Here is an 18,180-nt window from a genome sequence, read left to right as displayed (position 1 = left end):
CCACAAACTTTCCTTTCAGAAAAAGTACATTTAACCAGCTATTTGAGGTATGTTCTCAGTAGCCCTTATCTGGCTCTTCACATACCTGTGACATGCACATTTGAGATATTTAATGTTCTTGCAGCTGCACAGGGAGGGAGTTGCATGCAGATTGAAGTCACAGATGCGTTTAAAGCTTGTTTGCTCTAAATTTGTATTAACAAGCCATTGTAACCTGTCGCTGTCAACAACATTTTTAAGTTCAGGTTCACAGAAACTGACTGCAAGGATTCAGACCACATGTCAATAGTAGCCAATTCTGGGGTAAAATTACTATGAGGGCCCCCACATACTAAAGCTACCTTGGCAGATCTGAGATGCAAAGATAACTCTTTTTTAAAGCAGGACTAAACAAATAGGTGAAATACATAAATGGGATCTGATTTCCCTGCCAAAAGATTTGTATTTCTGTCCATCTAGTCCTGAGATTTACACAGCACAGTCCTGTCTCACAAGGCAGGACCTGCTTTTTTACTGCTGTATTTAAGTAACACTAACAGGTATTGCCCCTTCCCCTACCTGTGACTGGACAGTGAAAGGAGAAGTGCAATGTTGAGCTCATCTCTCACTCTGCTCTCTTCTTCTATTGGTATGTCCCTTGTTAGCACCTGAACACTGCAGCACATCTGCCTGGCTCTGTGTGCTGCTTCTCCCTCTCCCAAAATTATATATAATGGACTACAAGAGGCTGATACCAAGTCAAATTCAGATACCCACATTGATTGCCTTCAGAAAATACTTTTGATGGTGCTTTATTGAATACAGAGCTGCATTAATGTGTGTTTGGGGAGAGTTCATCTTCAAATGTTTTTAAAGGGTCAGTATTTTAGTTGCAGGTAGAGCCTGGTAGGCAGAACCTGGCAACAATGAGATTTCAATTCTATAATTCCTGACTGTTTCTGTCCACCCAGGAATTTTGGTTGTACTTGCCCTCATTTGTTTGTTCCAGCTCCTCCTGTTATATTCTTCATAATACAAAATAAATAAAAAAAATGGTGGGGCCCACTCATAATGGCCACAGCATACTGACGCATAATGACTTCGATGGGATTGTCCCGAGATTTGACCCTCACACTGGCACTAGGGCATTTCTGCCTCACACTGGTGACCAGGCATTTTTGTCTCCTACTGCTGCTGGGGCTTTCCCCTTCAGACTGGCACAGGGGTATTTTGCCTTCTCACTGGCACTAGGGCATTTCTGCCTCCCACTGGTGACAAGGCATTTTTGTCTCCTACTGCTGCAGGGGCTTTCCCCCTTTAGACTGACACAGGGGTATTTTGCCTTCTCCCAGACACTAGGGCATTTCTGCCTCCCACTGGTGACAAGGCATTTTTGTCTCTTACTGCTGCTGGGGCTTTCCCCTTCAGACTGGCACAGGGGTATTTTGCCTTCTCCCTGACACTAGGGCATTTCACACTGAAACTGGGGCAAAGCCCTTTAGGCCATGTCCAAAAGTTAACGCAATGTAACTTAACCAAGTTGTTTCTGCATTAGAGTGCCCCTGATATTTAAATTCTAAAAGGAGGTATCTCCAGGTCACAGAAGAAAGGAGCAGGATTAACTCTCCAGTATCCAACATAAAACAGTAAAAAGCAGTTTTTGGTCTTTGTAACATTAAACTAAATTTGATTGGCAAATATGGCGGCCCCTTGGAAACCTGTCATGGAAGACTTTAGCTGCCATTTTGGTTGGGTCTTTGACTGAGCACATACTGGAAACAGAGGGTCAGCATGACAGTCAGGGAATTAGGATCTCTAGGCGAAGGTCATCAGTGGTAACCTGTGCATTGACTCTGCACAGGTAGCTGTGCTGATGTTTACAGTCTTTTTGGCACACCTCAGGATATCTATAATGGCTGCACCATAGGATGTATAGCAATAGAACAAGTTCCAAGTGAAGGGTAAGTCTACACGTTGTGTGTGGGTGACACATTAATTCCTCCCCCCGTCATTGTCTGGAAATGGTACAGCCTGTGTCCCAGCTGGCCAGCTTTCTGGGACAGTTGTGCTGGCTCTGACACATTGCTGGAAATCCAAATTCCTTGTGAAAATAATTCTGCTGTTGTGTGTCACTCAAGCTGTGACTCAGTCCTGGGCACGCTGCCTAATTGAGAGCTCACTCTGGACCAAATTTGTTTAATCAACATTTTGGAGAGCTCACAGGAGCTTGGAAAAACTGCTCCCCTCTGTTTTCACTGCTGGCTTCATCCTCGATGCTCTTCTCTCCTTGTGTGTGGCAGTAATGGAGGGAAGGAGCCATCAGTTAATACATGTGTCTGACCTAAAGAGAGATGTTCAACTGTAGCCCTTGAGGGCCACATTCAGCCAGGACTTTAGGGCAAAGGCAATCAGAATGCTTAGAGAATTAAATGAATTATTGCCTAAACCTGAACTGGACAGCCATGTTGTACTTCAGAAAAATGCAGTCACATGGTTTTCCTAATCTGCTCCCACAAATCAGCTGGCAATGTTAGCTGGCTAGTATTTGTCCACTGTTTTCTTTTTTAACTTTAATTTTTTTATGCTGAAATATTTTCTTTAAACAAAAAATCAGATACTGCCTTTCTCTAAAGGGTATTAACCTAGTTCTCATGCCATCACTAGCTAACCACATATTTAGACTTTACTGTCTATAATGAGGAGGACATTTTTATTGCAAAAGTAAAAGGTTAAGGAATTTATTTGAATCTGTAACTTTATTAGCTTTTAACTTTTATGGTTCAGTGTGCATTAGTCAAAGAAATCACCAGGGGCAGGTATAGCAACCTATTTTTCCTCACCATGTAGAAAAGTTGCTTGTAAAGTCTCTCTTTCCAGCACTTGTTTTTTGGGGCTTATTGTTGTGAAAGAGCCAACTGCCTGCCAGCACTAGGCTCATGTTTCCAGAGAAGGACCCCCTTTTTTATGTCTCCCTTTTTAATCACCTACCAATTACTACAAGGTGTACAGTCTGGGATGAGAATATGAAGTATCGCTCAATTCACAAAGAGCCCCACACTTACATCCTTTTGCTACATGCATGCTGGCCCATATGCCTTGTGCATCATGCTGGAATTGTTGAGAGGACACAGCCCTCTCTGAAGACATCCATATGCCTTTATAGGGGAACTGATATGCAGTATTTTAATATGTTAACAAACATTATCTGTTCAATTCAGAATGTTAGAATTCTGTACTGGTAATTAGTTACTGTATATGATGTGCTAGGAAAAAAAGATAATTTAGAGGATGAGGTGAGCGAAGATCCTTGTAAGTGCCCTCCATTTTCTTGTATGATGGAACTCTTCATCTCACCCATTTTGTCTTTTTTATCATTTCAGGGGGACATTCAGCAACTCCTCATCGTCCCAGACCATCGAGCTGCCTTCGATTATTGTGAACACTACAGTCCCGACTGTGACACGGCTGTCCCTGACACCCCCCAGTCTCAGGACCCAAATCAGGATGAGTATGTAAGTACCAGGGTGAGATTTAGGGATAAGGCAGAATGAAAGGTATGGGGAGTGGGGTTTGTTTGAGGGTTTTATATTTAGATCCTATTTTGGGCATGGGACATGGAAACATTTAGCACCAGTGTGTAACATCCTTTTGAGTTTTAATTACTTTAAAGTCCAGAACACAGATGTTATTGTTGTCCAGAATTTTGCATTCATTAGTCTTGTGGGGTCCGTGATGTAATACGTTTGTAGGATCTGTGCCTAAAGATAGAAGGGTTAAATACTGAAAGGAGTAGAGAAGAAGTCATGTAAAGGGTTGTTTGATAGCCTTCTTGAACATTACTTTGCAACATCTACATTGGTAACTCCTTTTGCAAATCAACTCTTTAGAGTTATGAGGTATATGGGTAAAGGCAAAGGGTATTCGGTACCTATTGCATGTGTCATAGAGCCTTTAGCCAATGGTAAATGAATATTGGTACTGTGGTAGGTTTTGTGGCTGCTGCTATAGGGATGTAGGGCCCATGGCATTAAGTTTAAGTTGTACGGCTTACTATGTCATTTTGTAGTGTCTGTTACACATGATGTAAGGCTTAAGGTATATGGCTTTTTTTGTAATTATTATTATTCTGCAGGATTTATATAGCACCAACAGTCTGTGCAGCACTTTACAGTAAAATGAAAACATTACAGTTGCAATACAATTCAAGACAAGATGGTTAGGAGGGCCTGGGCCGTGAGAAGGGTAGGGTCTATGACATGCAGTAGGATCTAAGGATGATGGTGCAAGTATTGAGGCCTGTGGTGTGTAGTTTAGGATTACAGTGCCTATGGAATTTAGAATAGGTTTTAAAGCCAAAGCTATAGGGTTGTATAAACTAAAATGGTTGCATGGTCTATTAATGTTGGTTGGGATAGTAGTGTTTTGGTGGATAAAGTAGGATTTACAGCTCATGATGTGGGGTTCTGGAGTCCATGGATAACGCTATTGGGTTGAAAGGTTTTGGGCAGGTTGATCAAAGTGTACAGCAGGTGGCACAGGCATTTTGGAGTTGGTACCGCTTGTTTTTAGACACTCTTTTTGTCATATTTAGCAATACCCTGAGGCCGCAGAAGGAGATGAAGGGTATTACTATGAATATCCATACTATGAAGAGGAAAATGATAAAGCCCCAACTGTAAAGCCCACACCAGCCACCGGTGAGGAGGCCATACGACCGCAGCCAGACTTTGAAGAGGTATGTGAAACACCTGCTTCCTCCCCCTACACACACCGTTGTCACATCTAACTCTACATTTTGCAGTTTCCTTAGATTGCTCTATTTAATGCAACTATCAAAGTTTAACTCAAAGCTATTTATGCAGAGTCATACTGAAAGCACACTATAACAGTCAGGTTTTGTGAACATATATAGAGTTTACTAGATTAGATTTGTCTGCAGAATTTCCGAGCTCTCCTGAGTGTTCAACAAAGTCGAAAATTATAAACTGAAAAACATCCCTGCAGTTACAAAAAAAAAAAAGCAGTTATCCTAAGCAATATTAACATTGGCTTTGATGCGGTCATATAAGTATTGGTAGTCAAACTACAGAGACAACATCATGTCAACAGAACAGGGGCTAAAACGCTGTAAATAAGGGTTACATTTACAAGAGCACAGTACATAACGTCTTCATGTTTCAAAGCCGGTTATCTGTGGACATGCTGAAATTGGATTGGGAAGGGTTAGAACAACTTGTAGCCAATTGCCAAATTGCATGTCAGCCCCTCATGCAGATACAAGGCTCAGTTTATGAAGTTTTACACAAGGATACGTGTCTTTATTTTTGTCCATGTGACTGTAATTTGAAAATCTTAGAGTTAGATGAAAATACTTGTCTTTAAAAAACTTCCAATCTATTTCAGGAGAGGAGAGTTAGATATTCAAAGTAGATGAATCCTGCATCAATACAGAGTGTTTCAGGAGAGGAGAATTAGATAGCAGAAGTAGAGGAAACCCCCAGAAGCACAGAGTATTTCAGGAAAGGAGAGTTAGATAGTGGATGCAGTAGAGTCACCTAGAAGTACAGAGTATTCCAGGAAAGTTATATAGTGGATGGGGCAGAGTTCCCTTTCTGCAGAGACTATATCATGAGAGGAAAATAAAATAGCAGAAGAAACAGAGTTTTACAGCAGTGCAGAGTATTTCAAGAGAAGAGAGTTTGATAGTACAACCTCAATTAGGACGCTGTGTAAACTCTACGTAAAAACAAAATGCAATGATTTGAAAATCTCATAAAGGTATATTTTATTCACAGTAGAAAATAGTAAACATATCAAATGTTTAAACTGAGAAAATTTACAATTTTAAGAAAAAATAAGGTCATTTTTAAATTGATGGCAGCAACATGTCTAAAAAAAAGTTGGGACAGGGCAACAAAAAGCTGACAAAGTAAGTGGTACTAATAAGGAAGAGCTGGAAAAACATTTTGCAACTAATTTATTTAATTGGCAACAGGTCAGTAGCATGATTGGGTAAAAAAAGGGCATCTTAAGAGAGCCAGAGTGCCTCAAAAGTAAAGATAGGTAGAGGTTCACCAATCTGTGAAAAGCTGTGTCTAAAAATTGTGGAACAATTTCAGAATAATGTTCCTCAATGTAAATCATATGATCATCTACAGTACTGATAATATCATGAAAAGATTCCGAAATGCAATATTGGGTGCCCGTGATCTTCGGGCCCTCAGGCGACACTGCACTAGAAACAGGCATGATTCTGTGATGGACATCACTGCATGGGCCCAGGAATATTTCCAAAAATCACTGTCTGTTAACACAGTTCGCCATGCCATCCAAAAATGCAAGTTAAAGCTCCATCATGCAAATAAGAAGAAATATCTGAACATGATCCAGTAATGCCACCGTCTTCTCTGGGCCAAAGCTCATTTAAAATGGTTTGTTGCAAAGTGGAAAACTGTTCTGTGGTTAGACGAATGAAAATTTTACATTCTTTTCGGCAACCATGGGTGCCGCGTCCTCCGGACTAAAGAGGAGAGGGACCTTCCAGCTTGTTATCAGCGCTGAGTTCAAAGGCCTACATCTCTGATGGCAAGGGGGTACATTAGTGTGTATGGAATAGGCAGCTTGCACAGGAAAGGCACCATCAGTGCTAAAAGATATATCCAGGTTTTAGAGCAGCATATGCTTCCATCCAGACTACATCTTTTTCAGGGAAGGCCTTGCATATTTCAGCAGCACAATGCTAATCTGCATACTCCATCTATGACAACAGCATGGATTCATAGTAGAAGAGTTCAGGGTGCTTACCTAGGCTGCCTGCAGGCCAGACAATTTACCAACTGAAAATATTTGCCGCATCTTGAAATGAAAAATATGACCCAGGACTGTTGAGCAGTTAGAATCCTATATCAGGCAAGAATGGGACAACATTCCTCTCACCTAATCCAGTAACTGGTCTCCTCAGTTCCCAACATGGCCCTGCTCCAACTTTTTTGAGACAACTGTTTGTTGTTGCCATCAATTTCGAAATTACCATATCTTTTCCTAAAATGGTACAATTTCTCAGTTTAAACATTGGATATATTTTCTATTGTGAATAAAATATGGATTTATGAGATTTTCATTTGTTTTTACAATTTATTTGGAATTGGGGTTGTAGAAGAATATGTAATGGTATGATGGTTCTTTTCCTTTAGGATACCACAGTACCCACAGAAGCTCCGGCTGTAACTACTGAAGCAGCAAGAGTCAAGATTGAAGAAAGTGAAGGCAACCCAGGCCCAACAACATATGACTATAACTATGGTGTACATGAAGATTATTACTCACCACAACCCTACGAAGACACCAACTACTCTGAGGTGGATGAAAAAGAGGAGAGGACCAATGTGGATGAAGAATCCATTGACAGGACTGCGGAGGTCATCACCAGCACTGTGACCGCAACCAACAACGTAAGTGGTCTCTGTGCATCTCATGAGCTACTCAGCATATTTGCCATAGCTAGATTTAATCACTGGTCATATAAACAATTATCATTATCTCACAGATCAGAGTTAACCACACACACCTTTTTTTTTTTTTTACCTTTTAGTCAATTCTGATAGATTAGTGCATGGGGGTTTTGATCCTGAAAATAATGGTAGTTGAGGCTTGCAATAACAGAGTTTCAATGGGGAGAGCAGGAAATGCGTCTCATTTCCTTTCTAAGGCTTTCAGAAGTGAAATACACATCTTATGTGAGAAAATAGCACATGTATATGATATTTGTTTTTGTGAACTGAACATTTTAGGGAGTAAGTTCTCATGAGATAAAACAAGAAGTAATAATTGGTTAATTTGAGTGAACTGAGGCTCTTCTCTCATCTCAGGGTACATTGGTGAGTGGTGTAGGAAGCTCCAGACAGGATGGAAATGTCGATAGTGATTTCGCCGAGGAGACCATAGACACCTATGATGACTCTTTTACTGACCAGGAGGAGTACGGTATAGGGGATTTGAATGAATCAGCTGTGATTGTGCCAGAATATGAGGTAACTGCAAGTTTTTCCTTCACTGAAAATGTTTTCAGTCACTGAATCATCACTTTAAAACAAGTAGCATCTTCTATTACATCACTGATCCCTATGATGTATTAACATAAATAAAGGTGATGAGCGACACCTGCAGGCTAGAAGGTTGAATTGCACTAGATGAAATCAGAGCAGAAATGCAAAATAATAAAACAATCGTGTACCAACTTTTTCCTAATTTTAAAATGAAAAAGTTTAGGGACATTTCCTAATATAAAACAGTGAGACAGATAATTTCATAGTGGCCTACCCTCATTCAAGAGAGAAGTATTCACACCTTTTGGGTTTTGTGAATCATATTATGGCAGATATATACATAGTATGGCATACTTTTTAATTAATTACCAATGTTGGCGTAGAGGGCCCATGTCTGTATTGTGATAGTCTGAATCTGCTAGCCTATAATCAGGACAGAGCCAGAAGGATGCGAAGAAATGTGAAAGGGACAGGCTCACGTACAGTGCCCTCCGGAAGGGCCTGAGTCTTCCACTTGTGTGAACTGCACTCTAAAATTATATTTTTCAGATGAAAGTCTTGATATGCTAAAAGCAACATTGCCAAATTCAGGGAATCAATTGTAGTTATTAACATTAAGACAGGTCTTGAGATTTATTACAAAGCAATAGAGAAGGGGTTCAACAACCTTATGGCCTGAATGGAAGGCAGGGACAGACACCTCTCTATGGCCAGCAATGGAGCTGTGTGATCATAGCAGTCCATCCTGGATCATGGTTTGCGTGATGGAACACAGCATGGCTGGACCTGCCACCTCCTGCCAACATTTAAGTCATTGCGCCTCTTCTGTTATGATTTGTGTTTCATTCAGATTTTAATGAACATACTACCCCTTATCCCCCTTCCCAGTGTAATGAGTAGCGCAAACATGTTTTTTCATTCTTTACTTGAGATTCATTGATCATCCTAGAATGTATTTTGCAGATTTCTGGAGGTGCTCGGGGTGAGAAGGGACAGAAAGGGGAGCCTGCCATCATTGAACCTGTAAGTCTCCTACTTATTCTTATTTTAAATTGCTTAATAATTGAAATGAATTGCATGGAGACATGTTTCACAATGAAGGTACAATCTTGAGGGGCCTATTCAGTTTGCATACACACATTATTGTGTGTTAAGCAACACGGCGTATGCTTTTCTCTTTAATTTTGCCATGTGCTAAGCTTAATGTAACAATATCAGGTTGTAGTAAACAGTCTATACAATCTTTTAACTGATTGTATATTGAGATTTGGTTGCAGTTTTCTCAATAAACAGAGATCAACCAAGAAAGGTGCATATTACATTTTCTGCGCTGCAACACATGTCCGCCGCCAAGGTGCATAAAGCTTGCTGCACAAATTACATTTTGATCACACAATGTCCTTTAGATTTACCAAAGTATGTATTGTGAGAGCCTACCTTAACAATCTATAAAATATACACCCAATGAGGTATGACCTTGCACTATTTATTTTGTTGGTACAAATAACATTGTCTTTAGACTGAATGTTGGCTTTTCCTTCTGATTTATTTTAATTGTGTCAAGTGAAAATATTGAAAGCATGTATTTGTAGGGAAATTGTAGATTCTCAATAACATAAATGACATGAGATATATGTACAATATACAACTCACAAATTCTTCCTGTTGGGTTTTCGCTTGAAGTGACTGGGCTACACACACAAACAGTGCCCTCTTTTGGTCAGTGTAGGTATCACACATGCATAAAATGATGATACTTCACATCTAGCCAAGGCCCATCTCTAACTTTATGAAAGAACACTCTGGAACACTTGTAATGTTCTACAGTACTGTGGAGCAAAGCAGGGGGATTCACAGATCTTTGGTAATGATGGTGTTAAATCAGTGTTGGCGTCCCCCCATTAACGTAAACATTCTGCTCCTGTTTGTATGTCAATAGTTTTCCCAGATGTCTGAAAATCCAAACAGCACTAAGAGAAGAGTAAATATTAGCCAGGGCACCAGATGTTCTTCCTGTGATCGGACATTGTGTCCACTCGAGAGGGTCCAGTGCTTACTGCAAGCATCTTCATCTGATTGTTCTACCTAACAGAAACAGGGATGTTTGCCTGTCTTACCTTATGTATGCATATCATAGAGCAGATTGGTCTTCGGTGTGAGGAACAGGGAAGACACAGGTTGCAACAGTGTATGTGAATACTAATCTGGACACTGAGATCTGCGCGTGTTTCTCTCCAACAGACTGCAGGAAATAATCTGCTTTACATAAAAAGTTCAGAGCAGAGCGATTGTCTCTTCTGCGCTTCCCATCGCCTTGTACAACTCTTGAATCGACTAAACTTATAATTACAATGCATATTGTCATAGCAGTTCCAAAGATGCTAATAGCGGAGATTTGGCTCAGTAGAGCTTGTAATAGAAAACTACTTCAAGATGTCACCACTGAGGCAGATGGGGGTAATGGTGCACCTGTATTGAGTTTGTTTCATGTATGCCTTGGTTTTGTCTTTCCAGGGAATGCTGGTTGAAGGCCCACCCGGCCCAGAGGGTCCAGCCGTAAGTTTCTATGTTCTCCTTCTTACATAGTTTAAAACATAAAACAACACAACTGCTTTCTTAATGCATACATTATTTCCATCTCATGGCTTCCATCCAAAACACAGGAGGTTTATTCCTGATAGGACACAAATGCAAATTCGTCAAACTGTTAAAGGAGAACTATGAGGTGAGTGAAAATCACCCATCCTCATAGTTCAAGCCGACGTGTGACATTGAAACTGTCACACATCGGCTCAATAGAGCGGGAAGTGAGTGAACACATACCGTCGCTCGCTCACTTCTCGGTCATCTCCGTGCAGAGAGCCGTGACTGTCATTCACGGCTCCCCGCAGGGATTCCACTCTCCCCGCAGGGATTCCCCCCTCCGATTGTCCAGCGCTGACTGAAAGAACGGACAAGGAGGGGGCAGGTACAGCTGGCTCTGCCTCTAGATAGGCAGAGTCAGCTGTCATTCACGCAGCTGGGCAGATCTCGACAGCATTGTCGGGATCCATCCCGGCTGAAGTGGTCTCAGTATACCACGAGCTGTAGCTCTCTTAATACTGAGCTTTGGGTCACGGGAGGACGCTAGTATATGTCCTCCCGTTACCCGTAAGAGAACTATGGGGAAAAACACTTACCCCATAGTTATATTTAAAGTTTATAAAACATGCTTTAGTTTTAATATAGAAACATTTATTCATATGTCCATCCAGAGCCACTGGTGCATAGAACTGATCTAGCCTAACTATTTAGCATTTATCCAACTGTCCTTTCAGAAACACTGGTGAATTGCATAGATGCAGCCTAAAAATAGTTTTATTTATCCAGAGCCGTTGGTCTATAGCAGAGATGCAGATATAATATAGAGCCATACAACCAACTTTCTCCCAAGTTTAGAGATCAGATACAGCCTAAATTTGGGGTCATTTATCCAACCGTTCATCCTGAACTACTGGTTTATAGCAAATATATAGCCTAATTATAGAAACAATAATCCAGCTGTTCATTCAGGACCATTGGTTTATTGCCCAGATACGCCCTAAATATAGAGAGGAGAATTTATCAAAACTTGAGCAGTTGCCCATGACAACCAATTGGCTTCTCTTTTCAGTTTGTTCAGTTAAGATTTGAAAATGAAACAGAGAAGCTGATTGGTTGTCATGCACAGCTGCTCCAGATTTTGTCTGCTCCAGTTTTGATAAATCACCCACAGTGTCATTTGTCCAACTGCTTATCTAGAATCACGGGTTTTTAAATCAGATACAACTTCTCAGCCAACAAAGCTCCTAGTTTATAGCAGACACAGCTTAAGGCCCCGTTCACATGTAGCGAATTATCGCGCGATTGCCGCAGCGATATCGCGCATTTTTGCCGCGCGATATCGCAAGAAGTCGCCGGCCAATGCTATTCAATGGAGCTGTCTTAACTCCATGTCGCGCGTCGCTCGTCGCGGTCGCAAGTCGCTTCTACCGGACCCTTTTTTCGGCTGATTTTGCGCGATTTTGCCCTTTTTCTATGGAGCCCAACGGAGAAGGTTGCGCTACCGTCGCTGGATCGTCGCCCCGAAAGTCGCGCTATCCCGGCCGTGCGGATCCGCTGCAAAAGGTATGTCGCTATGTGTGAATGGGGTCTGAATGTAAAGCAATTTACCCCAACTGTCCCTCCAGAACTGCTGGTTTATAGCTCAGATACAGAATAAATATGGAGCTATCTATCCAACTACCTTAAAAATTATCTCTAGCTCAGGTACAGCCTAAATATTAAAGCAGAACTATGAGGTGAGTGCTTTTCACTCACCTCATAGTTCTAGCCGACCTGTGATAATGAGACTGACACAGGTCGGCTCAGTAGATTGGGAGGTGAGCGAACACATCCCGCCGTTCGCTCACCTCTTGATCCTGTCACAGCTCTCTGGAGGGGCTGGATTCCCCCCTCCCCGCTCTGATCCGCCAGCGCTGACTGGCGGAACAGACAGGGGAGGGGGCGGGTACAGCTGGCTCTGCCTCTAGGTAGGCAGAGCCAGCTGTCACTCACGCAGCTGGGCGGATCCAGACATAATTGTCGGGATCCGCTTCAGCTGCGGCGTCTCAGTATACCTGTCCCTGCAGAGAGCCGTGACTGTCACTCACGGCTCCCTGCAGGGATTACCCCCCCTCCCCTCTCCGATCCTCCAGCGCTGGCTGGCGGAACGGACGGGGGAGGGGCAGGTACAGCTGCCTCTGCCTCTAGATAGGCAGAGTCAGCTGTCATTCACGCAGCTGGGGAGGATCCAGACAGTAATGTTGGGATCCGTCCCGGCTGTGGCGTCTCAGTATACCGTGAGCTGCAGCTCGCGGTATACTGAGCTTAGGGTGATGGGAGGACGCTAGTTTGTATCCTCCTGTTACCCTAAGGAGAACTATGGGGAAAAGCCTTAACCCCATAGTTCTCCTTTAAATCATGTATCCAATTATCATGTGTCCATCCAAAACTTCTGGTTCATGGCCCAAATACATCCTAAATATAGAATTATTTATCTAGCCATCCACCTAGAACCATTGCTTTAAAAACTAGGTACAACTTAGAGCAATTTTCCAGCTGTTTAATCTAATTTATTGATGGAGAGGACCTGACTGCAGATATGTCCCTTTAGTACGTTTTGATGATGTTGCAGTGTGTAGAATGTTTAATACAATGCCAGTCACGAATGGAGATCCTTTGATCCTGTGTCAGAGATTTTGTTCTGTTAAATCTCACCATAATCTATTTTCTTGCTTTCCTGCAGGGATATTCTGGTCCTCCTGGAACCACAGGTCCCCCCGGCCCGTCTGGTGATCCTGGTGAGAGGGTATGTACCATCCTTGTATTGCACTTTAAGTGTAATTAGCAGCAGGAACACAGCAGCTTATTCATTGCCATAACCAAAGGTAACAAGGCACAATCTGGCAAGTCAATCCACTTACAAATGGCAGTTCAGTTTTAGGTGGTCTATGGGGTTTAAACCACCCATTGCTTTTATATTTCTCAGGAATGCCAGCAGTGAGTTCTCTGCTTCACCTCTTAGTGTCACATGCAAAGTTTCTAAAAGATATCCCAACATAGAGGGTGTGCCAGCAGAACCAATAGTAATGTCAGCAAAGGAGCCTATAGCAGGAAAGAAAGCTAACTGGTGGTTAACTGATCACTATGTGCAGTAAAATATTTCATGCACATCACCATTAAGTCATACACTTCTGGTTATCCACCACAATATGCTGCCACTGCACTCAGAGCCTGGTTAGCCTAGTTGAAGAGGGCAGCTTCTCACAGGGGCCAGGGGATTCTAAACATTAATAATCCCCCCACCCCCCTCCCGCAAAAAACAATTGTGATTTTCTATCCTATACAATATATCAGTATAACTGATTCATTCTTTAAAAAGTTCAAGGAGCAAAGGATTAAGTGCAATTTGCAGTGACCATGGCAACCAAAGTCATTTTTACTAAACTTGATTGGATGTCATGGGTAACTGGACTTTGCATTCACAGTGAAGCTCTTTGTGCCTTCTGGAAATTTAGAAGGTTTTAACATTCTTGAAAGCAATTCAAGGTCAGGCTTGTTTTTCCATAGAATATTTATTCAGTTCAGAATTTTTCCATATTTACATGCAAAAACGTTTTGAAATTGACTGTCACACGACACACACACAAAATGTGCCTGCCACAATAGGTGCAGGTGGCAGGAATGCTGAGTTAGGGTCAAGAGTCTGATCCCAATCATCATTTGAGAAAATGGGGGCACCAAACAGCAGATGAAAATTAAATGTGCTATGCAATCTTTCCCAGCTATCAGTCATTATTTTTTTACATGAAGGAAAGAGGTTCCGCTTTCCTTCATATGTTAGATAAAATGATGATTAATTGCTACAGGCTGCACAGAGGGTCTTCCTTTTGCCCCCCGGCATATTTCTGTGTAGGACATGTGTGTGTCGTGACCTACTGCATGGATACAATGTAACTTGCTCAGTATCAGGTTTACAATCTGCCTTGTTGTTCTAGCTCCTCGGGCAATGTCCCCATCCAGTGAGGAGAGATGGCGGACATACAGCTTTGTTAGTTTTCCCAGCAGTGCTTAGCAGAAACACATGACATCATCTACTTGTCCATCTGGATTTTATTAGGATCGAGAGTTGCTTACAGGGCGGCTCTCCTTCTCTATTAGTCAAAGCTGGGGGACTCTGGGGGATGGGAGAATGAGACCAGAAGTCCTGAAAATTATATAACCCCTTCCTGTACACATAAGTTCACAACGTCAATGGCAGGTCAGTGTCTGGGGGAGGATGGTTAGGCATTGCCCATAGAAACTTACAGTCTAAAGGTAATAGGGGAAGTGACGATGAGCAAGTCCTATTCATACAGAGGAGCAGTCATTCACCCAGGTGAGATGACAGACTGCGGCTGATGATGGCAGGTTGGGTAAAGGTGCCCATACACTGCACGATTCTCGTACGAGAATCGCGGGACATCCCATGATCGTACGAGAATCGTGCAGTGTGAATGAAGACGTGCAACCGTTTCTACTGTTCGGTCGCACGTCTTTTGTCTAAGGCGCATGCTAGAAAAGCAGCCGAAAATCTTACGATTTTCGGCTGGTTTGAATGATGCTCGGGAGACAAATGCAGAACGGGACGTTGTGTGCACGCACACACTGCCTGTTCAGCATTGCGGTCATCGGATGCCCGCCCCTCAGGGGGACGGGCTTGCGATGATCGCAAGTACGATCTGCCTGTCCAAGATGGGCAGATCGTACGTATTTTAAATGACTTTACAACCATCGCAAGACTAAGGTCTTGAGATGGTTGTAAAGTGTATGGCCACCTTAACTGAAGAAGGATAAATAATAATAGTGAACTGAATGTGGTCAGATGTGGAACTTGTAACTCTGGTCATGAGACACACTGGGATACATAGTTGCTAAAGAGAATTGGTAGCTAGGCTTCAAAGGCATGCTGGCCTCCACTGCTCCCAAAATACAATTCTAGTGGCTCCTGGGAAATATTTTCATCATTGATCCGGTGAACTGATGAGAGATTTTCTGACGCTTCAGATGACTCCAGTGTCCAAATGATGCCACTTTTCTATACAGTGGATCTATTTTTAGTAAATACCCTTACTTCTTCCTCTTCTCTTTGCCCTCTCTGCTTTGTAAAAGCTGTCTCACCACTGCTGCTAGCCTATTTGTGTAATTGATACAAGTCATTCGTTTATTGGAAGGTCTGGACACAAAAGTGTTTTTCTGAATGTCAATATCAGCAAGCTGATATAAAATAATCATCCAGCCTCTCTGGTAATCCGCTGGGTTATATAATCTGCTACAATTTCCACAGTTCAAATTCGCGAACAGACTGCTATAAAGATATTGGAAGGTGTGCTGCTGAGCAATTACTAATAGTGTGGATGATTTGAATCACTTATTGCTGGTTGCAACAGTTTAAGGAGACATGATTTGTATTTGCACTGTGGAGAAGAGCATCAGAGTTGCACAGGGCACCATACATGGCCAGGTCGGGATTGCACCAAAGTTAAGGCCATTCAGAGGTTCCCAAATTACACAGTACCATCTAGTGGTTGCAACTAGAGGTGCACCGAAATGGAAATTTTAGAACCGAACTGAAATTTAAAAAAATGTCAGGCCGAAACCGATACCGAAAATGTTTTTTATTTTTTCAATTTTTAAAAATATTTTATTTTTTATACACTTTTACATTTTTTTGTATTTTTTGTATTTATTAATTCCTTTTTTATTAAATATTTTTATTTTTTACTTTACTTTTAGGGGCTTCAGGGAAATATTAGGGGTCTAAACAGACCCCTGACATTTCCCTTTTAAAATAGAAAAGGAGATTGAGAACACAAAGTCCTCAATCTCTTTTTCTGTGTCCCCTGTTATCATTGACCAGGAATCCTTTGAGTGTTCCTGTTCATTGATAACTTGAGAATATTGTTTGTTTACTATAAGCACAATTATGAATGAATGGGGGTGATGTAGATGTGATGTAGATCACTCCCATTCATTCATAATTGAGGATATAGTTAACATACCATATTCTCAATTATGTACACACACACAGCGATCACTGATCGCTGAGTGTTTGCTCCCGCTCTTCTCTCTGACACACTGTCACAGGAGGCTGATCGAGCGGTGTAGAGAGGATAGCCCAGCCTCCTGTGACAGCGCTGTCTCCGCCCCCACACCGATCTGCCGGACTGTGATAGGTGGCTGAGCGGTGTGAGAGGAGAGACGCCGGCCACTCACAGCGCTCTCATCCTGCAGCGCTCGGCCGGCTGTCACTTTCTTTTATCCCCGCTGGAACAGCGCCCAGCGGGGCGAAAAGAAACCAGGGATGCGTCGATGTATCGGCCGAAACATGGCTCTTTCGGCATTCAGCCAAAAGTGCCATTTTCGGCCGCAACCAGAGCATGTGACAGAATGCCACAATGCGCAGCACGGTCATTGGATTTGTGTAAAGAGCATTACCAGGCTTTTGGGTTCATATCGGTTGTATCTGATAATTGATATTTCTTAATCAGCTGTCCTGGCTACAACAGAAAAACTGTTGTTGTAATATCAAATTCACTCAAAATAGAGGCCGAGCAATCTGATTTCACCCCCCCTCACCCCCCATGCTTTTTGCCAAGTCTGTGCTTTGTACACCAAGCCCCCAAGTTGCTCCATTTAACCCAGAAGAGACTCATTGTCACACTTATTTCTTACTGATTTACAGAAAACTCCCTAACTATGGGATTGTTTTCACTCTGTCAGCAGATACAGCATCTTCTGATGTGCATTAACAGTTGTACTGCTGCTGATTAATGCTGATCCAATAATAAAAGAAATTCCCCCAATGTCCTTATTTCTGAAATTTGATCCAGAAATCTATTTTATAAAAGTGGTTGTCTCATGGCCTTTGTTGTATGTGGCAGGATTAAGAATAGGTCAGAATCCAGCTCTAGTATATTTATTAGTCCTTGGAGGGTGAGAAGGCCTCCAGTAGAGCCCCTGTCCAGTCTATTCATTGGTATATCTGGCATGAGTAAACAGATTTTAATAGTGATGATAGCTGAAACGATCACAGCTTGAACTGTCCATCAGGATGATAAAGGTATTGAACCATCATGGCCACCTTGTCTCTCATCCTCTGTTACTGGAAAACCTGGTGCTGTTCTTTTATAGCAGGGGTAACCAAACTCCGGCCCTACAGCTGTGGTGGAACTACAAATCCCATGAGGCATTGCAAGATTCTCACAGACATGACTCCCGGAGAGAGATACATCATGGGATTTGTAGTATCACCACAGCTGGAGGACCGGAGTTTGGCTACCCCTGTTTTATAGTCTGCCAGCAATGCCAGAAGTAGTCCATCCCTCACCCTTTACCTTATGGATGCTGCTAATCTCTATAGCTTTGAAAATCTATATTTTTATCAACATTTCTCCTAAGATTGTGACAACCTCTGTCACAAAGTGAACTGTTCAAGGCCAAATGTTCAGTCACATCGGGTAGTTTTGTGTCTGTGGGTCAGTCAATATCTATTAATCCGCCTTTGATAAGTCAGCACTGGCAGCATCTAGCATAAACATGAATGCTGAACCGTGCA

General features: G+C 42.2%; 1 protein-coding gene across 1 annotated transcript in view; it reads left to right on the top strand.

Annotated features, from left to right (window-relative positions):
- The window catches only part of LOC108796813 (collagen alpha-1(V) chain-like), a 210,575-nt gene that overhangs the window by 87,314 nt on the left and 105,081 nt on the right, over positions 1 to 18,180 (top strand). Inside the window, exons 5-11 of the mRNA XM_018568345.1 lie at positions 3,360 to 3,491; positions 4,571 to 4,714; positions 7,173 to 7,430; positions 7,848 to 8,009; positions 8,988 to 9,047; positions 10,539 to 10,580; positions 13,330 to 13,392. Coding sequence (XP_018423847.1) covers positions 3,360 to 3,491; positions 4,571 to 4,714; positions 7,173 to 7,430; positions 7,848 to 8,009; positions 8,988 to 9,047; positions 10,539 to 10,580; positions 13,330 to 13,392 — 861 coding nt within the window. The remainder of the gene's footprint in view (positions 1 to 3,359; positions 3,492 to 4,570; positions 4,715 to 7,172; positions 7,431 to 7,847; positions 8,010 to 8,987; positions 9,048 to 10,538; positions 10,581 to 13,329; positions 13,393 to 18,180) is intronic.

This window comes from Nanorana parkeri, unplaced genomic scaffold (genome assembly GCF_000935625.1).
Source record: "Nanorana parkeri isolate BGI_ZX_2015 unplaced genomic scaffold, ASM93562v1 scaffold1174, whole genome shotgun sequence".
NCBI classification, from domain to species: Eukaryota; Metazoa; Chordata; class Amphibia; order Anura; family Dicroglossidae; genus Nanorana; species Nanorana parkeri.
Note: the sequence above shows the minus strand (reverse complement) of the source record. Positions and strands in the feature narration are given on the sequence as shown.